The sequence below is a fragment of the Nannospalax galili genome, unplaced genomic scaffold, assembly GCF_000622305.1.
Source record: "Nannospalax galili isolate Female #2095 unplaced genomic scaffold, S.galili_v1.0 scaffold1857, whole genome shotgun sequence".
Classification (NCBI taxonomy): Eukaryota; Metazoa; Chordata; class Mammalia; order Rodentia; family Spalacidae; genus Nannospalax; species Nannospalax galili.
In genome coordinates, this window is record NW_008338858.1 from 160077 (window position 1) to 186908 (window position 26832).

General features: G+C 50.9%; 1 protein-coding gene across 4 annotated transcripts in view; it reads right to left on the reverse strand.

The window, feature by feature from the left end:
* Positions 1-248: 248 nt before the first annotated feature.
* Abcc8 (ATP binding cassette subfamily C member 8) overlaps positions 249-26832 on the reverse strand; it is a 73927-nt gene continuing 47343 nt past the window's right edge. Inside the window, exons 17-39 of one of the 4 annotated variants that reach the window (XM_008833386.2) lie at positions 22710-22739; positions 20780-20815; positions 19794-19892; positions 18798-18882; positions 17743-17823; positions 16032-16169; positions 14592-14717; positions 13535-13634; positions 12734-12975; positions 12448-12614; positions 11381-11450; positions 10752-10909; positions 8831-8923; positions 5669-5771; positions 4786-4899; positions 4322-4442; positions 4097-4227; positions 3213-3291; positions 2921-3029; positions 2521-2624; positions 1731-1864; positions 1228-1290; positions 249-458 (exon numbers count right to left, since the gene is read on the reverse strand). In XM_008833386.2, coding sequence (XP_008831608.1) covers positions 321-458; positions 1228-1290; positions 1731-1864; positions 2521-2624; positions 2921-3029; positions 3213-3291; positions 4097-4227; positions 4322-4442; positions 4786-4899; positions 5669-5771; positions 8831-8923; positions 10752-10909; positions 11381-11450; positions 12448-12614; positions 12734-12975; positions 13535-13634; positions 14592-14717; positions 16032-16169; positions 17743-17823; positions 18798-18882; positions 19794-19892; positions 20780-20815; positions 22710-22739 — 2521 coding nt within the window. In that variant the 3' untranslated portion in view covers positions 249-320. Of the gene's footprint in view, positions 459-1227; positions 1291-1730; positions 1865-2520; positions 2625-2920; positions 3030-3212; positions 3292-4096; positions 4228-4321; positions 4443-4785; positions 4900-5668; positions 5772-8830; positions 8924-10751; positions 10910-11380; positions 11451-12447; positions 12615-12733; positions 12976-13534; positions 13635-14591; positions 14718-16031; positions 16170-17742; positions 17824-18797; positions 18883-19793; positions 19893-20779; positions 20819-22709; positions 22743-26832 lie in introns of all 4 variants that reach the window. The other 3 variants (XM_008833384.2, XM_008833385.2, XM_008833383.2) reach the window with 3 other exon arrangements.

Below are 26832 nucleotides of genomic sequence, written 5' to 3' on the forward strand. Positions count from 1 at the left end.
CTGGGATAATTAGTACAGCACCACACCTGGCTGAGTTTTTGCTCTTTAAGCCACCCAGTCTGTGGTACTTTGTTATGGCAGCTAGGGCTGCTTGACATAAATCAGAAACAAGTATCTCCCTGTGTTCACATGATATCTTCAAGTCTGCCTGGTGCCAAAGGCTCCCTGCACCACAGGGCTCCATAGCCCTTTTCACAGAGCCTGGACCTCCAGTAGGAAAGAATTGATTTCTTTATTTACAAGTGATTTATAGTTAGAAAACTCAGGCGAGCAAGGATGGGGCAAGGTGGGATGTGGGATGGCACTTCGGTGCTGGCAGGTCACTTGTCTGCTCTGACAAAGGAGGCGAAGATGCTGTCCTTCTGGCTGAGCAACTTCTCCGGCTTGTCGAACTCCAGGATGGCACCCCGCTTCAGGACCATCACCAAATCTGCGCTTAGGATGGTGTGCACACGATGCTGGGTGGGCAGGAGGGGCTGGTTAGTATGGGTGGGGCAGGGATGGGGCAGGGGTGAAGCCAGCAGTGGAAGGCATTTCTCTTCCTTATGGAGGAGGAAATTCATGGCTACCATGGCCTGTTTCCCTCTCACACTCCTCTTCCACGCCTCTTTTGAGACAAGGTCTTGTGTAGCCCAGGCTGGTCTGGAACTCACTATGTAGTCAAGGATGACCTTGAACTTCTGATCCTTACGTTTACCTCCCAAGTATATACCACCACAACTGGTTTATACGGTATTAGGGATTGAACCTAAGGCTTCACACATGCTAGGCAAGTGCTCTTATGAACTGAACAATACCCTCAGCCCAACTATGTCCTTCCTCTTTCTGAGGTAACTGTCCCTGTCTGAGGTGACCGTGATCCAAGCTCTCCACCCTTCCCTTCTCCACCAAGCCTAGCTCTACCCTCACCCCCAAGGCTTCAAGACTTAAAGACCTCTTTCCTAGACTCCAACTTCCTAGGAGAGGCAATCCCCAGCCTAGTTCACAGGACTTTGGGGGAGGGTTGGTCCTTGGAACCAGGACAAAGAAGGGAGATCTGAAGGAGGTGGAGATGCAAATCCCCTAAGCACCCCACATCCTGCTCTGGCCCCTGCCAGCTCTCCAGAATTCTTGCCCTGAGTACCCCAGTATCTTTTCTTGATTACAGAGATCAGTCCACTGGTGACAGTCCCAGTACGTCAGCTCTCTTTCTTGGTGACCCCCCTGACCCTGTCAATAGTCCCTTACCGCAATGGTGACCACAGTGCGGTCCGCGAATGCCGTCATGACCACCTTCTGGAGGATGTTTTCCTGTCGGGTGGAGGCGGCAGCTGGTGGCTCAGTGGATGGGGTCTGGCATAGCTCTAGGGACATGGGGCCCATGTATGTGGCCCAGCTCTCATCTGACCCCCATCCTAGCTCCATGCCATCTTCTCTTGGGCCCTAGATCCCAAAAGACTGACCAGGTTCCCAGCACTTGGGGATAGACTTAAATTGCTTGGAGCTTGACTCTTGTATATATATGAGCTGAGTATCCACGTGTGAGTGTGGGGGAGGGTGACAGCATGAAGTCTATGTGGGTCTGTGGGCAGCTTGTGTGTATGCCTGTGTGTGAATGTTCCTAAGGCTATATGAAATCAGAGTCTCCGATCCTTTGCCTTTACCGTACATAGCCCTTTGTGTCAATGGCAGTTCGAATCTCAGGAATGCTTTGCGCCAAATGGTCCCCAACATGCCGTCCCAAGACCAACCGTAGCCATGTCGATAGAAGCAGTGGCCTCATCCATGATGAAGATACTGGTCTTCCTCACAAAGGCCCGAGCCAGGCAGAACAGCTGCCTCTGGCCCTGGCTGAAATTCTCCCCACCTTCCGTGATGATGGCATCTAAAAGCAGCCCCGGGAGGAGGCAGGGCTGAGTTAGTCCTGGCTGTGAGTGGAACATCCCCAACAGCCTGTGGGTTGTAGGGGAGTGTGTGCATAGGGGCATGTGTGTGGCTGTGTCAGTGTGTGTGCAGAGATGATCCATCTATACAACATGGCTGGCATTTTGTACAGATGCCACGTGAAGGGCACCTCCTGGCAGTGTTGTACTGCTGGGGTCTGGGCAGTCCTGGGGACCAGCCTTGGATGGATGGATGATCCATTGAGGTCAAAGCTTGCTCAGACCCACACCACAGCTCTGACAGATCCTAGACCGGAGCAGAGACTTCCCAACAGGCTTGATACATGTCCTACGTCTATGATTTCCCACCGTGCCCTCTCCTCCCCAGGGCAGGTGGATGGGGCAGGGCTGAAGACACCACTGCAATCTCTGTCTCCCAGGGACTCTGAATGTTCCCTGTGCCTTGCAGGAGGAGCCAGACCCTGAGCCAGGTGAACTGTGTGAACTGTTGCCTGACCTCTGTGAACCCCTGTATCATGAAAGGTAGGACTGCATGGTCTCTAGGGTCCAGCAAGTCTTAGGGCTTCAAACTCAGGGCTCATCTTAGCCATGAGTACAAAGTTTCCCTCCCAAGCCCATCTGTGCCAAAAGTAGTTACCCAGGCCTCCCGGGAGTGCCTTCACCACCAGCTTCAGCTGGGCAATCTCCAGGGCCTCCCACAGCGTGCTGTCTGAGCACTTCTTCTCTGGGTCCAGGTTGAATCTGGAGGGAGACATGGAGAACTCTTAGGAAGGAGCGTTCTGCCTCGTTCCCCCAGGGCGGGACTTTTGAAAGGGCAGGGGGTGAGAACCAGTTCTGGGGGGGAAACAGAGATGGTAGTGAGTGAGGCACTGGGGAGGACTGGGTGTAGGTTCCACAAATGCCCGCTTAGGCCTAATGAAGAGGGCCATGAAGGTGACCGTCCTCTGAAGACCCTGGCTCCCCTCCCCCACTTTTGTGCTGCAGACTCAGAGAGCAAAAATGGCCTGGGCTGGGCCAGAAACAGTGCAAGGGCTCACCGGATTGTGCCGCTGAAGAGGACAGGGTCCTGTAGGATGATGGACAGGCGTGAGCGCAGTGTGTGCAATGGCAGCTTGGCGATGTCAATGCCATCGATGATGATGCACCCTGCATGAAGATGATGTCACAGATGGAGTGCTACCAGGGATGGGGGTGATGCTGGGGATGGGAGCTGCCCGGACATGAGTTCTGGCGAGGATGAGGAAAGGCAATGATGGTGGGGGTCCTGTGATACCTGACCCAAAGCCAGGACTGAGGTGGGCGTAGGTACACATGCAGTGCCCAACACACCTTCGAACATGTCCACCATGCGGAAAAAGGCGAGAGAGAAGGAGGATTTCCCGCTGCCCGTTCGGCCACAGATCCCAATCTGCAAGAAGAGAGACACGTATACCGGCGTGGTCCTGGGGTATGGAAGTTCACAGCATCCCTTGTTCTGGTCTTCTGACCAGTTTCTCTTTGGTAAAGCTAGACCATGGGTTTGGGCTTGTTTCCTATGCTGGGTCCAGAGGGGACTCTCCCAGGGATCCAAGAGTAAATAAAGTACAGCTGTAAATGGTCTCCTGCCTGGGCCTTGGCGTAGGTCTGCAAAGGAGACAAACATCCTAGTTGGTGCTGCTGGAGTGTGAAGGCTCTGGTGTGCCTGTGCATGGCAAGGGGTGGTTGAGTGCCGTATGACTGTGTGCCCCCCCCTTAAGTGGGGCCATGCCTGATCTTATTGCTTACTGGTCCTTGGATCCTAAGAGAAATTACCATAAGGGACTGGTACAGAGATCGAGATAGTGACACAGGACAAGTAAGGGAGAGACAGGCAGGGATAGAGGTATCCCCCAAGGTCAGAGATGGTAAGACCATGCCAGAGAGAGGGATCGAGTGACAAAGAGGCAGAAGATGGGCATGTCAGAGAGACAGGCTGAGTGAGCAGGGATGTGGCGAGAGGGGTCAGAGGGCTGGACAGCAGCTCCCTCCCAGCAGCCAGCACAACCTCCCCTCTGCCTGAGACCCCTGATCTGAAGCTCAGGGGTGGGGCACTAGGGAGCGCTCTGGATCATTTGATGAAAAGAGTCCTGACAAAGCCCTGTCAACCAAGGGAGTCCTGGTGGGTGGAGACTCAGGGCAGCAAGAGGTTCCCAGGTGACTGTGTCCCCTACCCCATGGGCTCCCACCCAGCTGACCTTCTGTCCAGGGGAGATGAGGGCATTGACGTGCTTCAGCACGGGCTTCAGGGAGCTGTCGTAGCGCACACTCAGGTTCTGAATCTGGATCTTCCCCTGGTCTGGCCAGTTACTGGGGATCAGCGATGGTGCTGGGGGCCAGGCTTGGGGTCAGTCACCAGGCATGGGCCACTGCTAGCATCCAGAAGGCCCACTCACCCCAGGCGTCCCCCCAGGCACTCTCACCTAGCAGCCCCTCATAGTTCTCTGCCTCGGTTTTCAGGAGTGAGTGGATGCGCTTCACAGCCCCCAGCTGGATCTCCATGTCCGCCAGATTCCTTACCATCCAATTGAGGTAGTTGGAGACCTGTGGGGGCCAGCCAGTCATAGCTGCTGGGCCATCACAGTTCTGCTCCTGGCCGCCAGGATGGCTCTCCTTACCCTGAGGACCAGAAGCCCCTGGCAGCCTTTTGCTGCCCACTGACTGCCTGTGCAGGTGGCTCCCTAGCCATGGGGAGGGTTACGACGGTATCTCCTCACCCACGACCTGTTGAGGGCCTGTGCTCTTGTTCCTGCCAGCTAGCCTTCCTATCCATGTAGTGAGGCCTAGGTGGGGCTGCCCATATCTTTCATATCTCACTTGAGGAAGGTGCCTGGATGCCTGAGAACTGGTCTTTGGCCTCTCCCTGCCCCAGCCCACTGCCACTCACCATCAGGGCGTAGGTGAGGCCCAGGCCCACCAAGCCGGCAGAGAGCTCCTTGTGTAGGGAGTTGGAGATGGAGGTGGCGGCTGCTATGAGCACCACACATGCTCCGATGTACTCCTGAGGAGGGAACACAGCTGGCCTGGGCTGCTGTGGGCGAGAGCCACAGTGGCCCCATCCTGTTTCACCGCTGCGACTGAGAGCTGCTCAGACAGCCCCACATTCGCACGTCAGACACACAGGTAACCAGCAAAACATGCAGCTCAGGGGCTAATGGGTACTCTAAGGTTATGCATCCCACTCCCTGCACAGGAGTGCCTCACCAGCTAGCGCAGTATGCCCACAACCTGTGAGTAACATGTGATCCACTGAAGATACATGTCACCTCTATTGTTTTATTTTTTTTCTGAGACAGGGTCTTATGTAGTCCAGGCCTGCCTTGAACTCTATGCAGCTGAGGATTACCTTGAACTTCTTATCCTGCCTCTACCTCCAGAGTATTAGAACTAGAGGATTGTGCCACCAAGCCCAATTCTATGTGGAATGGGAATGGAACCCAGAGCTTTGTGCATTCTAGGGAAGCCTTCTACCCACTCAGCTATATCCTCAGTCCCAACCCCATCATTCCTGATGTCTACATTCTGAACACTACCACTGTCCTTGCTCCTGGCACACCCCTGGGATGGATACCCAGCCCCCAGGCAGTGACATGGGATAAGGATGCATGTCAGGCATGGAGAACCTCCAGGGCTGGATAGCAGGAAGGCTCTGGGTTCCCATTATCTGCTACCCAATCCTCTTTTCTTCATCCACATGTGGTCTTGTTCCAGTTCCACACTCCTACCAGAACCCCTGTCCCAGGCCCTTGGGTGGGGCAGCCGGCACTTGCCATGCGAACTTCCAGCCATCTGTTGGCCGCTGTGAGGAAGAGGGAGGCAATGTTGTTGGAGTCTGTGTATTCCAGGAGCTTCTGCTGGAACCGGGCCTCGTACCTGGAGAATAAGTAGATTCTGAGGGAATAAAGTTGGCACTCCCCCTATTGCAGAGCCCCCAGACATGCCATCTCTTAGGTGACCTCCAGTACAGTCCTGTCTCTGATCACCTCTCCTGCTTCTGACTTACTGGAATACACCAGCTCCCTAACAGGTGCCCTGCTATTTCTCTGAAGACCATGCTGTATAGGGCGGCCAGCATCACCTTTCTAAATCACATTGTTGTCTCCGCTGAGGACAACAATGTGGCATGGCATATAGAAAAACTGTCCCCCTCTTTGCCATGTGGACTCCTGCCAACCTCACCCCCTTCCACTCACTTGCTGCAGTCACCCCAGGCTCTTCAGAGTTCATGACAATGACACTACAAAGTCTTCCCCAGCCAGGGCCTTCGCTCACACTCTTCCCAGTGCTTGAATGCTTTCTTTCTTGCTCTTTACAATTTGGCCCCCCTTCAAATTTCAGACCTCACTTTAACTGCTCTCTCCTCAGAGGGACCTTTCTTGGCCCTGTCTTACCCCCAGCAGGACCCTCCTGCCTTCATTCTCTACCTCTGCAGCCTGTTAGCTTAACATCTGCTTGGACGTTCAGTCTCTAGCTGTTTATGATCCACCTCATTCACCAGACTGGAAAATGCATGACAGAGCTCATGTCTGCTCCGTTCTAGCACCTGGCACGAACACATCAGTGCACCAAGTGAGTGGATCCTGCTAGCCTGGCCCTCAGGTAGGCAGGACCTCTCTCTAGACAAGGATCTCTGGGGGTTTCTGTTCCATTCTCATGTCCTTGTCCTGTTTCCCCTGCATCACAGCTGCCTCTTCTTTCTAAGTTCCTGGGCCCCCCAAGCCAACTCCTTCAGACCTTGCTAGCACAGGGCCAGGCCCCAAAGTGGTGCAGGAGCATTTCTTTAATGAGGAACAAAGGAACCAATGAAATTCCATCTTGACACCAAATTGGGAAAGCCCTAACTTGGGGGCTCCGAGGGACCCCCATGGCTTGCTGGGCTTCTGTTTCTTACTCCTGAAGCTGTTTGCTTGACTTGGATTATTTCTGGGCAGAGGACATATGGGGATAGTAAAGTGCATCTCTGTGGTGTGAGGGCTATGTGTGGGTGGGTGACAGGTCTAAGTTGTGTGAATAAGTGCATGTTGATATGCATGTGTGAGCACATGAGTACATGAGAGGAGGCTGAGGCTGAGTGTGTGTAGGCTTGAAGATCTGCATGTATGACAGGAGAGTCATACGTGTGTGACAGTGTGTCTGAGGGCTGGGAGAGCGCTCCAGAGCAGTGTAAACCCAGGCTGGGGCATCCTTAGCATGTCAGGATCAAGATGGTTTCCTTGTGAGCAAAACGGGGACAGTGGTAGTTGCAACATGGGCTGAAGGCCTCTGGGGCACACTGAGTCCAGTACAGGGCACTATGGAAAATAGTGTTTCTGTCCCACCCTCATGTCCTTGTCCTGTTTCCCCTGCAGCATTGTGCATAGACCTGCCTCCCCTCTGACTGCCTGGCTCCTCAGTTACCTCCTTTACACTTTGCAGGTATGTGCCAGATCCTAGGAGCATTTGTTTGACAATGAACAAAAGAACCAATGAAAAGCCATCTTGACACCACCGTCCAGGGCAGACCAGCCTGGGTTTTAAACTCACACTTATGTCATGTGGCTATTGTGAGGATGAAGTGTAACTCACATACATTTAGCACTTGGCACTCCATAAGTGTAGAATCAATAATTGCTAGTTAGCTCCCTTCAGGGTAGACTGCTAAGCCAAAGCCAGCAAATTCGACACATATAGGAGTGATTAAAAAGTCTTCTATTGAAATTCATTGTGTCAGAGCAGGTTGTAGAAGGCCAGGCAGATCTCCTCTGGCTGACCACAGGCTTGGCCACGCCCAGGGCTTGGTCTGAGGCTGAGTGACAGGCTGCTGGAATCTGTTCACAAGAAGTCTGGCCTACTTAGGAAAGTCACAGTCTGCATGTCCAAGGCCCAGTCCAAAGGCCTCTGAATACCCATTGTCAAACCTGGAGCAGAGGCTAGGCCTCAGGGGATGGAGCGACCTGGGGACATTCAGGTTTGAGAAGAAAGGGCAGCTGGGAGCTGAGTCTGGAGCCCTGTGCTAAGGCCTCAGGGCCTCTGTGTGGAGAAGCCCAGGCTTGTGAAGGGCAAGGGACTTAGAGAGGGGCCCAGGGAGAGGTCTGTTCTGCTTTCCTCAGATGACATCTGAGAGGTAAATTCCCACTGGCCTCCAGGCCCCAGGAGTGAGCACAGGCCATGGACTATGCCAGGTGCCTGACCTTCTCTCCCAAGATTGACCTTGGACTTTAGGGTAGGGGAGGAGATGCTGAGCCCTCAGCTGGTCCTTGAGCCCTAGGGTTACTCTTGGACACGGGACTTGCTGTCATATGGTTATTGTCAGACCCATGTAGTCCTGCCATTCTAAAAATAGCCTGTTGTCACTCTCTGCATGAAGCTTGGTGACTAGAGCCCAACTATGTGGGTCAGGGGTCTCTGACCTAGCTGGCAGAAAGCCAGAGGCTCAAGGAGATCCACCTAACACTGCCAGGCAGGGTGGTGAGAAGTGTCAGGGATACTCAATAATCCGAAAATTCCTCTGGCCAGGTGAATTCTTAACCCACTGTTTGAGTCCTATCTCTCATGACTCCTCTGTAGCGCCTTCCCCTCCTGCCTCTCTTCCAGGCTCCCATGCCTAGCAGAACAGTGGTCACATGGTCTGTCCTGGCCTACAGAAGGCCTCAGTGTTGGCCTTGTGAATCTGTCGGCCTTTGCAGTGTTGACAGATTTGCCCCAGCCTGCCTTCGTTTCATGTCCTGCTTTAGTTGAGAAAACTGAGCTTGTCTACAGGACTGGGATTTCGCATCCAGAGCCCACCTGGCCTGTCCCTGCTGGTGGACATTCCCTAGGCCTTGGGGCCTACGTGTGGTTTAGACAGATATGTCTTTCTGAGAGGGGTCCATTAAATTGAATCTCATGACCTATGATCTTGAGCCGCCCCCACCGTTCTACTCCTATGCTGGGGGGCGACTCTGAGCTCCTACCTGAAGGCCCGGATGGTGGTGAGGCCTTCCACAGTTTCAGCAAAGTGTGAGAGCAATGGGAGCTGGGTGGTGTCATCTAGCTGCTGCAGGTCTCTGTGTGGAGGGGACAGAACAAGATGGTTAGGAAGGCAGCTTGGGCTCAGCCTTGGCATGAATCCAGCTCTAGCCCACCAGATACAAGTAACTTCATCTCATTGGGCCTCAGTTTCCCACTTACTGAGAGGCGGGACAATGGGACCTTTCCATCATTCTATTGAGGGCACTGAACAAGCTTGTTTATGTAAAATTCTTCATCAGAGCCCACTAGGCCTGAGTCTTGTCATTCTGGAAATGTCCACTTCACAGCTGGCACTGAGATGAGGGGACAGGGCTGCCAATCCCCCTTATAGGTGGGCACTCTGAATGTAGGCCAGCTGGCCAATTGATGGAAAGGCCCAACTCCAAGTGCTCAGTTTCTTCTTTCCTAAGAATCACAACAGGCCTTGGGCCATCCCCTGTCAGGACCTATAATAGATCCTGGGTGGAGAGGGGAGGCTAGAGGTCTCCATGACAACAAGCGGCTGCCTGCTCCCTACAGCTGTGCAGGGTAGCCCATGGATGACAGGCAGATCAGTTGGGACACAGAAAGCAGCTTTCCTAGACACCGTCCCCAGGGCCAGCTACCAGAGCAGTGAGGAGAAACACGTCTTCTCTGGCAGAAGAAATGAACTTTGCAGAACAGCTTGTACCACAGTGTGTGAAAACACTGAAGTGTGAAGTACAGCATAGTGTCATTTTGTTAATATCAATGCAGAATGTTCTTCGAGAGTGCCTGGAGATTGGAACACTCACACAAAAGGCCATTCATACGGATGTTGATTCTGATGGGCACGTGACTAAGATAAAAAACACATCTAAATTTAATAGTTATTGTTGACCAGTATTTTGACTCATTTCACCAATTATGTGCACTTGGGAAAAGTGCTTAACTTTTCTGATCACTACTTGAAGTGAAAAATCATTTTAGATCCCAAGTCCACACACTCACATGCCCCTAACAGAGATTCCACAGAGCTGTCACTGAATGAGTACAGTCTGTTGTAAATCAACATGCATACATACATATGTATATACAAACATATATGTGTATATATGCATCTAAATTTTTGATGGTTCTGGGATGAAATTCAGGGCCTAGAGTATGCTAGGCAAACACTCTACCCCTGAGCTCCAAACCACTCCCAATTTCTGTTCTATCCCGTTTAAAAATGCTGGTTGTGATCCATAATATTGATTTCATGACCCACTTATGGTTGTAATTGGCAAATTGGGAAATAGTGACCTATGAGGTCTTTTAAGTTTTCATTCTAATTTTTTGAATCAGTGAGTTTAACAGAATTACTCTGAGGAAGAATTCCCTAGAGAATATTCTTAGACAATTTCTAGTAGGAAAGAGGCGCCGCGGCTTCCAGTCTTACAAGGGCAAATAGGCTCCATGTGAATAGCTGGGCAAGGTTTCCAGCCATATTGGGCTGGGAAGTGTGTGGCTCATCACACTCTCCTGTCAGGTGCCATCTGGTGCCCTCCCTCAGAGACCAGCCTGGCTCCTGGAATCATACAGTCCTTATAGGAAGCATTCTGATAACATAAATAAAGGGTATAAACATTCATAGACCCTGACTAGCAACTCCATTCCTGACCACATCTCCCAAGGAAATAATTCAGATAAGAACTGCAGAGTGTGTGCTGGCAAACAGGCATGTCAGGGTAGCAGAACGTGGATGCTTCCTCCATTTCCCTTGGTTATTTCTCTTTTCATTTTTTAGAGACCATGACTCTATCACTTTTATGAAGATGATTTTGGCAAGTGTACCACATTGCAAAGGACCCCCTGCCCCTGCCCCCCACCTCCACCCGCCAAGCTGGCAAATGCTGACGTCACCTGGATGCCACCCGGAAGTACTTCTGGATGAAGTAGCACACGACGGCGAGGGGCAAGAGGGCCACGAGGAACACAGGTGTGACATAGGAGATGACAGTCAAGGCGGAGACGCAGAGCAGGGTGGATCGGCTCAGGCACTCCAGAGTGGATGGGATGTGCTGAGGAGGTGAAGGAGAGACAGCTGGGTACATGCTGGCATTAGATTGTGTTCAGAGGCTTAGGGCCACCATCTTTGTCTTTCACGTTGCTGCAGGCTCACAGTGTATCTGTCCAGCTACCCTGTAAGCTTCCTGAGGGTGGGACTCAGGACTCTGTTCCCTCACTATCTATGCAATAAGCCAGTAAAGGAGACAGGCTGAGTCTAGGTGAATATTCTCCACACAATCAATCACTTTGGTTCAGAATATGGCAGAACTTTCTTGAATGAGTCAGTAGAGTCTTTGATAGAAGCCAAAAAAACTATAGTTTCTTTCAGTCTTATAAAGGTCCCAGAGGAGACCCCAGGTCCCGAGACAGCACTGCAGTCAGATGAGGGACACTGGGCTCCTTCCACAGGGCTTTGATGCCAAATCTAAGAGGAAAAGCTCCCAGGGCCTGGGTAAAACATAGCACAGTCAGGCAGTTAGTACCTGGTCGATGGTGTTACAGTCGGATGAGAATCTGTTCAGGATACTCCCCAGGGGTGTGGTCTCAAAGAACCTAAGAGGCAAGCAGTCATTCAGTATTGAGTTACTCTCTGCTTAAGAATCCGGTAACTATTCAATTTAAGTGTCTCTGGAGCCATCTGTGGGTTTGGATTCCTGGAAGCAGTTGCCTTTGTGGTCTGCAGATATCTGAATGTGTCCCTGAGAATTTCTACAGCAACCCAAAGGGATGTTGACTTCTGCTTAGCCCCCCTGACTCCTAGGCTCATTGTGACCACTGACACCCTCCCCAGATGCTCCTCAGCCTGACTCACTTGACAGCTGTTCTCTCAGGACACAGAGTCCTACAACCTGCCAGGAGACTAGGACCCTGAGGTCACCCTGTCAGCTGGCTGACTGTGAGAAGCTATGCAGGCTGTCAGCACTCTAGCTATGACCTGGAGTTGGCCCAACCCAACCAGAGAACTTCTGAACTTCAATTGGTCGTAGACAGAGGGCAAGCCAATGAGGCCGCCATGTCCATGGACCACAGAGAGCCAGGGAAGCTGAAGAGTGAGTGCAGGCAGGTCGCACAGGCCCGGCAGCCTTGAGGCCAGGTAACCAGTTTGTCTATGTGGCCTAACTTGGCCAGTCAATCGGCCTGATGTTCAATCTCTTTGACATCTGGCACTTTCAGGGTTCTCTCACTCCTATTACAGGCGATTAGAACAGCTAACCCTGCTCCTGATGCCAGAAGCTGCAGGCTGGCAGAAGGAGGGGGACAGGAAGAATCGGAATGTGCGGGCAGAGAGGGACAAATGGCACTGTCTAGAGGAAGGGAACTGTCCTTTACCCAAAGCCTGTAGATGCTCACACTGGAAGATGATGTGACCATCAAACCATGTGAATTGATGAGTGAATGCCAATTCCTCTACACACTTCCTGCATCTACACACATGGCCTGAAGTCATTCCCCGAAGCCTGTGACACAGGTCTTCCGCGCCCATTTTATAGATGGGGATCTGAGGCTCAGAGCACAGTGCCCCGCTGTAGCATAGCTGGGCCTGAGGTACCTCATGGGGGCCAGGATGATGCGATTGAGCAGACTGCGATGCAGCCTTTTGGCCACCTTCAGCCCCGTCCACTCCATGGTGACAGAGGTGATGAGGCACAGCACGATGCCCAGACTGCAGAGTACGGTGAACACCATGGCGTAAACGGTCTGGTCCAGGGTGCATTCCTGGGTGGGAGAGAGAATGTGGGGGTCCTGGGTGGGAGAATGAGGGGGTCCTGGGAGGCACATGGGCTTGGCCCTCCCTCCTCCCCTCTACCAGCCCTGCTGTGGTGCTGTGGCCACACCTGGTTGAGGGAACAGTTCCTCGCAGCAGGGGTCGGGACCAGGGCACTGTCAGTCCACTTGGCCAGCCAGTAGTCAATAGCCACCAAGACCATGTGCTTGAGCAGCTGGGAGAAGACCAGCATGGACAGGAGCAGGATGCCAGCAGAGGACAGGTACTTGGTGCAGGCTCGCCAAGGGATCTTGGCTCTCTGGTGTAGCACCGAAGATAAGTTGTCCTCATCCTCGCTCTCAGCTGCCTCCTCTGCAGACCACATGAACCCACCCCGATTCACAGATCACAACCTCTGAAGGCGAACCGGGGGCATCTTATGCCCACTTATGAGATGAGAGAACAGAGGTGTACAAAAGGAAGAGGCTTAATCAAGCCACACTACCCCACCATGCCTAGAACCCCAGATCTTAGTATCTCCATGTGTGATGGTTAATATTGTCAACTTGATGGGATCTAGAATCACCTAGGAGATCAGCCTGTGGGAAAGCCTTATCTAGATTAGGTCAACTGAGGTGGGAAGACCTACCCACTGTAGGCGCCATTCCTTGGGCTGCGGTTGTGGACTGAGTAAAAGAGGAAAAACAAGCCAGGCATTCCCCATGCTTTGCTTCCAGACTGGGGACACAATGTGACCAGCAGCTTCGTGCTCCTGTCATCACACCTTCCCACCACGATGGACTTCCTCTTGAACATCAAACCAGAATAAACCCTTCCTCCCTTAAGTTGATTCTTGTCAGGTATTTTGCCATAGAAACAAGTAAGGAATACATCATGGGTGTTAACTTGACCCCAGGCCTGTGTGTCATACCTTCCTCCTCTTCCTCATCTAGCAGAAGGCCATTTCTTGAGGACATGGCTCGGGGCAGGCCCTGAGATGGCTCTGATGCTTTTCTCTCCATGACTGTCTCCTGAAAGACACATGGACCCCAGATAGTATCTTCAGGTTTGCCTATGGGAAAATGGAGGTTGGAGAGCAACTCTCCTGATGACTAGCTTACAGGTTGTTCCTACCTGAGGAAGGGCACATGTGGACACAAGTTCATCTTGTCAGGATTTATTCCTTCCCTTTATCACCCTACAGAATTCCAGTTTTCCAGTGGAAGACTCTTCCTCCTGACTTCCCCGCTCCTCTTTCTCTTTTGAGGGAAAGTCTAGTTAGTGCAGGCTAACCTTGAACTCAGCATCCTCCTCCCTCAGCCTCCTCCGTGCTGAGATTACAAACGTGTGCCATCACAGCCAGCTTGCCCTCATTCTTAATCTCCATGATGCAAGCACCTCAGGTGGGCACATGACCATGGACTGGCTAATCCTCACATCCCACCATCCTGGCTATGATGATCTGCTCAGGGGGAGTACATGACCAAATTGGACCAATGACAGGATTCTGCTGAACTGTGAGATGCACTCTCTGGTTGCAGAAGGGAAGCCCGGGCTGCTGACACGGCACTGCTACTGTGAGAATGGGGCCAGTGTGAGTAGAGCAGAGCCAAGAGATGTAGAGCAAAAACTTCCTGATGGCATTGTTTGACCATCTGGATCCAGCAACAAATGTATCCATGACTCTCCCGGGATTTTTTGGTTTTGTGAACCAGTAAACCCTAACCTTCCATTTTTTCCTCTGCTCAGCCAGTTTAAGCTTTTTTTTCTGAAGCCTTACAACTAAATGGTATCTGAGCATCTCAGGATGAGGGAAGCATGCACCCAGTTCTGTCCTGGGTCCTTGCATAGGTGCTGGCTCTGCCCTGGTAGGAGCAAGCTCAAGCCCACATCTGTCCTTTGAGGACTTCCTAGGGCCTCTGAGTTCAGGTCTAGTAGAATGTTCCATCCAGTAGCTGCTACCTGACTCCCCCCACCTATGCACCCACCTTCTCCAGCTCCTGGTCCTGTCGGTTCATGAGGGTCTTCCAGTGCTCAAAGAGCTGGCACTCAGACCTCTGGAAGTCCTTGAGTGTACCCTCCCTCTGGATGGTGCCGTCCTTCATAGCAATGATCTGCCAAGGCAAACACAAAGTGGGCTTGGCTGGCTGGGAGGAGTCTGAGATGCAGGTGTTACATTCACCCTCTGGGGATGGCTGCCTTCATCCACTGCCCTAGGCAGTCATGGGAGCCCACTTTACCAATACCATTCTCGGTGGCTTTGCAGAGCCTGAGTGTACTCTGGCTAGGGTGGCAGGTAACTCACAGAACCTTACCAGCAGCAGCTTCCACAAATGGAGCAGGTCAATTGCATGCTACCCTGAGCTGCTCATGATGGTGGTTCTGGTAGGTTCCGCCAATATGTGATAAGTACTCGTTGATCTAAGTTGGTGTGGCTCTGTCTTTTTGGAATCCAGCAAACTTTGACACACCAAATGACCCCATCATATAGAGTCCCCCATTAGCAGATACCCATCCCATGCTGGGGTCCTGTTCACAGGTACCTCAAAGAACCAAGCACCTCCCTGTCTGCCTTCTCAGATTTAGGACTGGTCTGAACTATGACTACCTTGCTTTCTGAATCTGTTTCACATGTTTTAATAGCTTTAAAAAAACTGAATTCTTTTCCTTTTCTTTTTCCCCCCTTTTCATAGCTAGGAGAGTCTCATTCCACTTGGAAGGAAAATTATTTTGAGAGAAATCAATTAGCAGGCCCATTTGGGTCAAGCCTGAAGCTCAGAGAAAGTTTCAAATTATGGCTGTTTTTATATAGGAGTAGGTTTAAAAAGGCCCATTATCTTTATCTTAAAAATGAATTTCCTTCCAATGAATTGGAAAGTAACTATTTTCTACCTATTGAAGAAGAGGGGAGTCTAGTTAGAGTGGGGTTCATAGCAGTGCATTCTGGGAGAGCACTGGCATCTGCAGGACTGCTGCCATCTTTCCTTCCAACTTTCTCCGTCTCATCAAAGCTCCACTCCACCCACCTCTGAAGGCCAGAGGGAGAGGAGTCAGCTCTCCCATAGGAACAGTAGCTTCCCGAGGCGAGGTCTGAATGTCTACTTCTGAGACTGTCTGGTGCTGGAGTGGAGTGTGCCTACAGATGGCCAGGCCAGGGTGGGGAGCATCTGCAGGTCCAGGTGACACTAAGCCTCTGGTCTAAAGTGTCTCCCAGCCCACACAGAGCCACTGGGGGGGCTTCCTATGCTTTGTGGCCTTCAGCCATGGCTATGGGGACACATGAGTGGCTCCTCTGAAGAGGCCTGACAGAAATACAGACAGACAGACAGATAGGCAGGCAGGCAGGCACGCACGCACGCACGCACGCACGCACACAGACACATTCCCAGCCTTCCATGGCTCTTCATAGCCATGGAGAGGTTCCTCACCCAGTCTGCATGAGGCAGGTACTGTAGCTTGTGGGTCACCAGGACCACTGTTCTCTTGTCATCCCGAAGCAGCTCAAGGATGCCGGCCTGCATCAAGTGGTCACTCAGATGGACATCCAGGGCTGAGAAAGGGTCATCCTTAGAGGGGACAAAGCAGAGCAAGTGTGAGGAAGCAGAGGCCATACGCAGAAGCCCTTCCAGAGTTACTTCAGTGCTGATCCAGGGACTGACTCTGGTTGTCTGTGTGACCTTGGACCCCCTAACTTCTCTGGGGTTACAATCTCACCTGAAAATGGGCTTGCTGTCAGGTACCAACTTCCAAAGAGTGAACCACTTCACTTCCTGTCTCCTGAACCTTCAGCAACTCCCCATCTCTTATGAAGCCCAAACTCCTCAGCATGGTACCCCAGTCCCTCTCCAGCTTGCTGGGTCTTCCTTTACGGCCTGACTTCTCACCTGTCTGTCCCATGCTCCTTGCATTCCAGGTCACCAAGGAGCTTGCCCCTCCAGCCTCTTCTGAGCTGTTCCCTGTGCTTGGTGTGCTGTTCTGCCTTCTGTGAAGTGAACCCCTACTCACCCACCACTCGCCCAAGCCCTAGTCCTTCTGGGTCCTTCCCTAACCCACTCCTACCCTCCCCTCATCTGGTTTCAGGACACCCTGCGTAAAGCCAAATCTGGTCATCTGTATGCTCTTAACTACAAGGCCTTCAAGATCTGACACCCCTTGCCCGTACCTGTTACAGAGGAGGCAATGAAAGTTAAATGGAAGAAATGAGCCACTGTACTCTTGTCTTGCAGAGTAGTGTAACTTTTAGGTGGGACCATGTATGACCTAGAACTTCACAAAGTGCGGAGCATGTGTTAGGTGCTAAAGACCAGTGACCTTAATATGTGAAGCACTCCTGGTGAGACACGAAAGAATCAGAATAAAGCCAGGATCAGAGATCTGGAGCTCCTCACTCCAACTCCCTGTCTAGAGGGCCCTGTTTTCCTTTTGCTTGTTGACTCTCTCTTTTTGAGGCTTTCCTCCAGGAAGCTCTCACTGATCATGCCTCAAAACTGTCCCATGGTCTGGGCCACACAGCTTGACTCTGAACTGTCTGTGTCTTCTACATGTATGTGAGTTCTCTCTCCCTAATCAAACCTAATCAAATCTTTAACTCTTCAAGGCCAAAGACTGGGTGTTAAGATTCTTCGCTATCAACCAAGGCACCTGACCCAGAGCTCAGCATGAAGTTCAGGGCATATAATACATTTTAATCTCATGTTTGATGGCTAGTGATTTCTCAGAAATCACTGTGCTATACTAAGGATTCTGAGGCCAAGCTGCACTCCCTGGGAAATAATGAGGTAATCAATTAGCAATGTCTACTCTAAGCACAAGCTGAGAAGTGACAGCATGGATCCCATGTGTTCACATTGTTAGGCTGCATGTGTTGTGGAGAGAGGCAGTCTCTAACCACAGCTTGCCTTGCCTCATGGCTACCAAAAGACTCAGCGGGAAGTGCACAGTGGGTCATCAGCCTGCTTTGGTTTGCCTATGAATAAGATAAAGGATAGTATCTCTGGCAGGAGAGGTTTGCTCCCAGTAAGGGAGGCCACTGGTGGTGATGGTGATGATGATGGTGATGATGACCATGATGAATGTTTAGGGAGCCAGGCAAATAGTCAGATGTGAGGGCCCAAGGGAGACACCATCTGGGACTCTCACCAAGAAGACGACATTGGTGTGCTGGTAGAGGGCTCGGGCCACACTGATTCGCTGGCGCTGACCACCAGACAGGTTGATGCCCTGTCACCAAAGGAAAGGAACAGATTATGCCCTTAGCCCTTCGGGGAAGACTGTCCTGGCTCTCCAATGGACTGTGAGCTCTTTGGGATGGAGGCCTGGCTCTGCCCTCTTCTCAGCCCCCTCCTCGTCTTGAAGAGAACTGAACTCATTTATAAGTGGAGCACAATCCTCAGGTCTTTGAAGACTCCTCATGTAGGTGTTAAGGACCATCTGCCAATGGGTACAAACCAGGCCGGAGGAAGCAGGCATTTAAATCACACAAGGAAGAAGCAGGAGAGAGTCCTACTGGCGTAGGCTTATAGAGCAGGGGTCCAATGTGGAGGAGGAACATGAACAAAACAGCCCTAGGCCTATGTGGGCTCTCACAGTGCACAGTGAGGACATGCAGTCATCTCCAGCTCGGGAGGGTAACCTCTCCCAGCAGCTAGGATGATGTGAAGCTATTTTCTCCAAATCAAACCACGCTCTCCTTGATGGAGGAGAGAGACTTACAAGACTCAGAACCTTACAATACTCAGGAAGTAAATAAAACTCACAAGGCTCAGTAAATCAAACCCACAAGGCCCCTGCCCAAGGTTATATAAACAGTAACAATTGCTGGGGAGAGTATACTCCAACTGGTCAAGCTGCCATAAGTTGTGCAGGGAGCTGCTGGGATACAGCGTTAGTGAATCACCATGATGCTAGGTGACACAGTCATCCAGGGTCCTGTAATTAACCTTAATAAACTCACTGGATCACCTGGGTAGAATCATTTCTCTGGTCCGTTGCTGTCAGTGCCTACTTGGATAAATAGACCTTTCTGGATGTCTCCCCAGGAAAAGTCACACAACACATGTCATCACCAGTTTACACTGGCTCCCACCACTGGCAGACGTTTGGCTCTTTCTCTTGTCCTATTCTGTTACCTACTGTCTCTGAGGATCTCAGGGCATGGGGAAGCAGGGTGGGGAGCAGGGGAGGCTGCCACTAACCCGTTCCCCAATCTGGGTCTGATCTCCATGAGGCAGGATGTCAATATCTGGCTGCAGGGAGCAGGCTTCAATGACCATCTTGTACCTGGAGAGTGGGGAGAGGGGTCAGCTGACACAGTCATTAGTTTCTAGGTTGCTGGGTGCCGATGAGTGATGGTTTTAATGGGCTTCCTGCCTGCTGCAAGCAAACATCACGAGAGCTGGAAAGAGCCAAGGTCAGCATTTGCACAGCCCTGGGGCAAGTTAAATATTTGAAGGATGAAATTACATGGAGGCAAATAGGCTGAATGGGGGACAAGAAGGGGTCCCATGGTCCCTGAGCAGTGGGAAATGCTGCAGCCGGAGCCCATTTGGGGGCACCATCTGGGAAAACCACTGCTAGTTGTTTAGAGGTGGTGAGGATGATGGGTGGTCAAATATTTGCCTAGCCTGCTCTTCTCATCCTTTCCTGGCCAGCCCTTAGCCTGGGCAGATGCCAGCCAGGATCCATGGAGAGTTCAGTGTCATGGTGACACATGTCCTTAGGCAGCTTTGGATCTGACACCCATTTCTGTCATTTACCCTGGCCTAGCCTTCAGAGTCTTACTTTCCTCATCTGTAAAATGGGCATAATAGTACGGTTGTGAGAGTTAGGAAGAAGAACATACATGTACGAAGAACCTGACGCCCTCACCAGGGAACTGTTAAATGCTCAGTGGATGCTGGCTGTGACTGTCAGCAAGGGGGTGGGGTTGGACCTGAGCCCAATGGGGAATGGCAAGAAGGGAGACCCACACCAAGCTCAGCAGCCCTCCAGCCTGCTCTAGTTGAGGTTGTGGGATGCTCTCCTTCCTCTCACCAAACCCAGGCACAACTAGATCTTTTCCATATGGGCCAGGTGGTGCTTACTGGACTCCAGGATGCCCAAGTAGTTATGAGTCATGAGGGGAGAGTGGCTGGGGAACCTGGAGGTTGGGGCAGCTCCCCTCCCTACTCCCTCCCTCCAAGGGCTGTTACCGCTGCTTGTTGAAGGGACTCTCGAAGGTGATGTTCTCCTCCACGGTGGCATTTAGCAGCCATGGTTTCTGCGACGCATAGGCCACAGGGCCTCTGCTCCTGTAATAAACAGGGACAGTGAGGATGGGGACCTTTCCATGGGGTTCTTTTTCAGAATGGTTGTCAGGCCAATGACTTGGACTGGGCCAAGAGGGTGGGTGTGCTGAGGCAGGTGACAGAAATCTGTGGTGAGTAATGGGTATACAAGTCAAGTTCTGTCTGATGGACTATATCTTCTGTGAAGATTTCTAGCTCCCTTCAACCCCACTGTGTGCCTCTGTAATCCCAGGGACCCAGTCTGTAGCAACATATGAGGTTCCGAGTACCATCAGTCTGGAGAACCTCATTGCCTAACTATATGGGTGTGTGAGGAGACCCAGGACTGGGCTCATTTAAGAACAAGGAAAAGGTCATGTGGCTTAGAAAGACCTCTTTCAGATCAGAGGACTAGGAGGCTCCATACACCATCTCTCCAGCCCTGGCCTGCATCTGACCTCAAAGGATCATGCTAAGGTCTCAGGCCCACCTGTCTCCCAGGGCCCATCTCTAGGCCTTAGAAAGTCGAAGTCAGGCCTCTGCTGACTGTGCAATAGAATCTTGAGCCTCCCTCCTCTAGCCTTCCCCAACCCCATCTGGACCCTGAACAAGGGAGCAGTCCCACATATGACCAAACCAAGCAATTCCTTAGCCCAATTTCCCTACTCCCTCAGCAGTGGCTGGTCTCTCTACACAGGACATTTTTACACAAGCTGAGCCAAGGAAATCACATTTAGTGCTCTGTAGTTTCCACAGCCTTTCCTTCCTACTCCCCTAACCCCCTGAGCTGGTGAGAAGGAACACACATGATGTACAGAGATGTGGCAGCTCCCCAGGTCACAATGGCTCCACAGCTCCCAGAGCCCTTTGAGAGAGCCTGTCCCTGGGGCATGAACTCCCAGTCCAGGTACCTGAAATCTGAGTCAGCTGCTGCCTCCCGCTCTGGGCTGCTGTGGGGAAGGAAAGACACAGGTCAGGTCTCCCCTGATGGACTGGGCCCTCTATGGAGATTTTTGCTCCCTCAAATCCCAACTCATGCCTCCACAATCCCAGAGACCCAGGCATAGCCAGGCACGTGAGGTTCTCCGTGCAGTCAGCTGGGGGAGCTTTGTTGCCTGACCATGTGAGCATGTTGAGGAGACCCAGGGCCTGATTCACTTAAGTGGGAGAATGGAGGGAGGCCCCATGTCGGGGGGAAATTTCCCAGATCAGAGGAGTAGGAGGCCCACCATATGGCCACTCCAGGCTCAGCCTCAAATCTGGGTTCAAATAAGCAGGCTGAGGTCTCAAGACTGGCCTATACGCAGCTGGGCATAAAGCTCTGCACAGCCAGGCTGGGAAGGACAGCCAACAGCATCTGTCCCATCTGGATGGCTACCTACAGACAGGGAGCCAAGAAAGGTTCCAGGCATGGATTAGCCCCACGTGGCCCATCAGAAGACAGTCCTGCAACCTGGGGGACTGGCCAGGGAGGATATACCAACTGTGGTGCCTGTGGCTCTGACCAATCATGAACAAACCCCACTGCCAAATTTTCTATTATTTGGTTCTCACACATCCACACTTGTCACGTGCCCTATTTGGGTTTTGGCTCAAGACATACAATCACTATGGCTTGAGAGGCTGGGTCTGTCATCACTGGGGACTAGGTGGCAGAAAGGGCAGAGAAAGTAGTGGGAAGTTCTGTCCTACTCTTTGGTGCTGGAGGTTGAAGCCTTAGTTAGTGGGTGAATTATACAGGTGAGACCCTCCCAGGCCTGATTCCACATGGCTTTGAGTCTCTCCTGTGTCCTCGGGGAAGGGGAGGAGAGGAGAGAAGGTTGTGAGGTTTGTGTCATTAATCTGTCTCAGAATTTTTGGACTTGCACTGAGCATAAAGTAATAAGACTGAATTTCCAATCTGACCTGAGGGATGCCTACCTCTATTACTTCTCGGTCTCTCTCTCTCTCTCTCTCTCTCTCTCTCTCTCTCTCTCTCTCCCTCCCCCATATCCCTGGAGTCTTTCAAAATATATTTTTCTAATTATTGTTCCTGGCATATTTATTTTTTAAGGCGGGGTCTCAACTGTCCCAGGCTGGCCTTGAACTCGTGATCCTCCTGCCTTTACCTCCCAAATGCTGGGATTATGGGCATGTACCACCAGGCCTGGCTCCTGCCACAGTTTTAAAACAACTCGGTGGTTTTTAGTTTATTCACAAGGTTATAAGCCATCACTACTAATTTCAGAACATGGGCACCCAAAAGAAACCTCGTATACATTAGTAGTCAGTATCTCTCCTCTGTCTTCCTCCAGCCTCTGGGAACCTCTCATTTACTTTCTGACTTTACTCAACATGACATTTCTTTTTTGAGATAGGGTCTCATGTAGCCCACGCTGGAACTCCATATGTAGATGAAGAGGCTCTTAAACTTCTGACCATCTTGCCTCTACTTCCTGAACACTGGGATTACACTGGAATTACAGGTGTGCAAAACCATGCCTAGTTCATGTGGCACTGGAGGTTAAACTGAGGGTTCTGTGCATGCTAGGCTAGTACTCTACCAACTGAGCTACATCCCCAGCTAAATATTTTTTCTGTAAGAAACTGCTTTATTGACGTCAGTGACAAGCACCACGATATTTTAATACCACAGATGACTGATACCTGTTTAAGAGCTATATCCCTTTGGATGGACTCAAAACACTGCCAATTCTAAGTTTTTTGCACTTCCCCAAAACGAAGTTTTGCCCTCATTGAGGCTACGTGGCTTAGCTCATACCTCTGAGTCTATGTGGTTGAATAACCTTGAATTCATACTTAGCATTCCTACCCACTCCCAGGCTAGTCCCGAGGCAGTACCTGGGGTCTTCTCCCTCGCTGTCCGGAAGGCTGCTGGGTGCAAACAGAAAGATCAACACCAGTTACTACTCTCTGTCTTCCCATCACACTGGAGCTTCAGGGAGGAGCAGTGTCTACCCCTCCCACCCTTCTCTGGGGTCCTCAGTGGCTTCTTTGGGGCAGGACCTGTTCTTTCAGACCTCTGACTCCCAGTGTACTTGGCTGGGTACCTTCCAAATAGTACAGGCTCGGTCGGTGCTCCCAGCATTGACCGGGGACAGCATGAGGCTGGCTGGGCAGCATGGTGCTTTCATAGCTGGGACAACTAAAGCTCGGGGAGGGAAAGAGATTCCTCCATGATCACGATCATGTCACAGTGTTTCTCAAACTACAGAACCCAGTAATGGATCAGAAATAAGTTGTAAGATCACTTTTTGAAAATAGGAAATGTCAGCATGCTCGGCAGATGGTTTAGATCTGAGGTCTTCTCTAATCTGTCAGTGTAAGAAGCCAAATCACCTCACGGTTCGAAAAGCCTTTGGAAAACAATGACCTGAACTTTGGTGCTTTACCTGTGGTCTTTTCCCTGTCCCAGCTCACACCTTCCAGAAACACCTCCCACCAATGAAATGTGTACTTCTGACATACACACATGGGGAAAACAATCTGCTCTTTCCTTTGCCTCTCCTCCCACTCTTCCTCCTCCCCCTCCCCCCTCCTCCCCCCTTCTCTCCCCTTCCTCCTTCTCCTCCTCTTCCTTTGTAGTAGTAATTTTGGACTTTTTTGAGACAGGGTCTTACAGAACCCAGGCTGACCTTGAACTTGCTAAGTAGCTGAAGATGATCTTAAACTCCTGATCTTCCTGCCCCCATCTCCGCAGCACTGGGACTGTAGGCCTGCACTACCACACCCAGTCATCCAGTTCTTACTTGAACAACACTGAAAACAGCCTTCCTCTACTGGATTTGTAAGCTCTATGATGAGCCCCGTGACAGAATGATCACCAGTACAAATGACATGAACGTCTGCTTTGATCTTTCAACTTCACTTGGCAGTTATAGTTAGGCTCTGAGAGGCTAAGCAACTTGCCCAAAGTCACACAGCCAGAAAAATGTTAGAGAAAGCAAACTAAAGTGTCACCCATGAAATGCTTAGGCGGCATCAGGCCACAGTGATTTTCCACACTATAGCTCTGATAGATACCTTCATGTCAGGACAGCCAGGAGGAACGAACCCGGGGATGGACAGAAGCCTGCCGAATGCCCCTCCTACTCTGGGGAGGAACGATGAGGCCCTGACACACCTGTCATCACCAGTACCCTTTGGTCCTTTCCTCTGAGCTTTGCGGTTCATTCTTTCAATTCAATCTAACTGGACTTTTCTAACCACCAGATTGCTACAATTTACAATTACAAGCTGCTAAGAAGCAGGAGCTGACAAACTCTGTGGCCATAGCCCAGATGACTTAATCTCTGGAGATGGCTTCCAGAGTAGCAAAGGATGTGGTCTGTGCCTCCGTGGCCTCCCTGAGGACACAGCCCACAGGAGCCAGGCCTGCCTCGGTGCATCTTCATCCCAGCTGCTCAATTAGCACTCCTAACGGACCGCCTTACTCTCCATCCACGCCTATGCAGGCCTTGTACCCCAGTGGGATTTTAAGGCAGGAAGAACATCTTCCTCAGCCCCCACGGTGCTTAGCACATGACAGATCTATAATAAATGGAGCTTGTTAACGGGCATATTGATCATTAGGGAAGAGGGGGAGGGGACTAGCCCTTGCCATAGCCATTCCAATGCACAGTGCCAAGCTGTTTGCCCTCATGGTCTCATCCTGTAACTCTATCCTGGCCCCACTCTACAGATGAGCCCACAGAGGTCTAGGGCTTGCAGAACAAGCTCTGTGACAGAGCCAGGAAGAGGGGAAGTTGAGGTGTTAATCTGGGTTCACTTCCTTCTTCTAGTGTGGACCTAAGCCTTCAAGCAGGAGTCTTCCTAAGGCTTTGTGTATATCTGCTTTAAGCCAAAAGGTAAAGAACAGGACATCTAGCAGGTACTTTCTGACTTCTGTGCTCTCTCTCTCTCTCTCTCTCTCTCTCTCTCGTCTGTGTATCTATATCTGTTCATGTTGGTGTATGAATGTGTGAGCATGCATGTTGAGGCCAGCAATCAATGTCCAGTGTCTTCCTCAATCACTCTCCATCTTACTTTTTGAGACAGGGATGCTTACTGATTCAGCTAGACTGGCTGGCCAGCAAGCCCCAGGGATTCACTTGTCTTTGCCTCCTGAGTGCTCAGATTACAGAGCTTTACCCAGCACTTATGTGGCAGCTGTGGGCATCCATACTCAGGTCTTCAGCCTTCAACAGCAAGCCCTTTACCAACTGAGCCTGAGCTGTCTCCCCAGCCCTGGTTGCTGGAGTCCGATGTAGGTGTTGGGGGTACCCCATTTTTCCTTGCCTGTGCTTTGGGGGAACCGTTTCCTCCAGCCAGCTAGAAGCTGGGCACCTGTGTGTCCAGCTGTATCAAGAAACTGCCATGCAGGGACTCAAAGTCTTGCGAATAAGTCAGATAGGCAGAAGTCAGAAAGTTTCAAGACCCCAAAGAAAAGTAGGAAGAACGAAGTATAAAACAATCATGGGAGATTACACACAAACATGTGGAAAAATATAGAGAAAAGACAGGAAGCTGAAAGACGAGAGATCACGTTTTCTATCTTCTTATACCTGCATGTCTTTCCTAATTTAATGTGCGTTAAAAAGTCTTTTTAATTATGTGTGGGTGTATGTATATGTGTGTATACATATGTGTGTTTGTGTGTCTCTGTGTGTATACATATGTGTGAGTCTGTTTGTGTGTCTGTGTGTTTGTGTGCACATGCAGTACCAATGAAGGCCAGAAGAGCACACTGGATCCCCTGGAGCTGGAGTTACAGGTGTCTATGAGCCACCTGATGTGGGTACTTGGAACCAAACTTGGGTCCTCTGGAAGAGCAGTGTGTGTTCTTAACTGTTAACCATCTCTCCAGCCCTTAATGTGCATTTTCTTAAAGTCAGAAAATATCATTTTTTGTGTGGTGCTATGGATTGAACCCAGGGCTTCACAGATGCTAAGTAAGTGTTGCACCACTGAGCAACACTCTCCATCCCTATTTTAATTTTTTTTTAAATTTGAGACAGAGTCTTGATAAGTTGCCTAGACTATACTTGAACTCTCTCTGTACTTGAACTCACAGGCCTTGAATTTTTGATCCTCCTTCCTTTACCTCCCAAGTAGATGGGGTTGGAGACTTGCAGCACCAGGTCTGGCAGATAATGTAATATTTAAGTCATTTGGAAGAGGAAGAAATGAAGAAAAGTTGCTAGAAGTCAGCTGAGCTGAATCTTGAAGCTGCAGATACAGGAGAGAACTGAGGGGTGGAGGGGGATGCATATGCAGACAGGCAGAATGGGGAGGTGGGAAGAATACGGCCTTGTTTGGATCCACATGGCTGCCCTGCTCACGGGCTACGGACTGTCAGGCAGGCCTCCTGACTGAAAGGACCCCATTTCCTTTCTATCAAAGGAGAAGAAGATGTAAAGTACATCTGAGAGAATCATTACTCAGCACAGCACATAACTGGTTGAAGGAGAGGATGTGAAGTTGGAGAACTGTTAAAAAAAATTGTCCTTTCCTCCCAGTGCTTGGCTGCCATAGTGCCAAGGGAAAATCAAATGCTCAAATCCCCATTGAGGTTTATGTATGAAAGGTCCCCCACAGGATCATATGCTGAACACTTGAATGCCCATTGCAGTTTATATATGAAAGGTCTCCAACAGGATCATATGCTGAACACTTGGTCCCCACTTGGTGGTACTATTTTGGGAAGTTATGGAAACTTTAGGAAGTGAGACCTGGCTGGAGGAAGTAGGTCACTAGGGGTGGGATCTTGATGGTATCTTGTTCCTGGCCTCTTCCTGTCTCTCCCTGCTTCTGCTTCCTGTCAGCCATGAAGTGAAGACACTTTGCCTTTCACATGTCTCCAACTGCCATAATGTTCCTTTTCACCAGAATCAACCCCAACAAGGGTTATGGGTTTAAAGGTCTGGATCCATAAGCCAAAATAAGTTTTCCTCCTTCACATTATTGTCTGCGGTACTTTGATGTA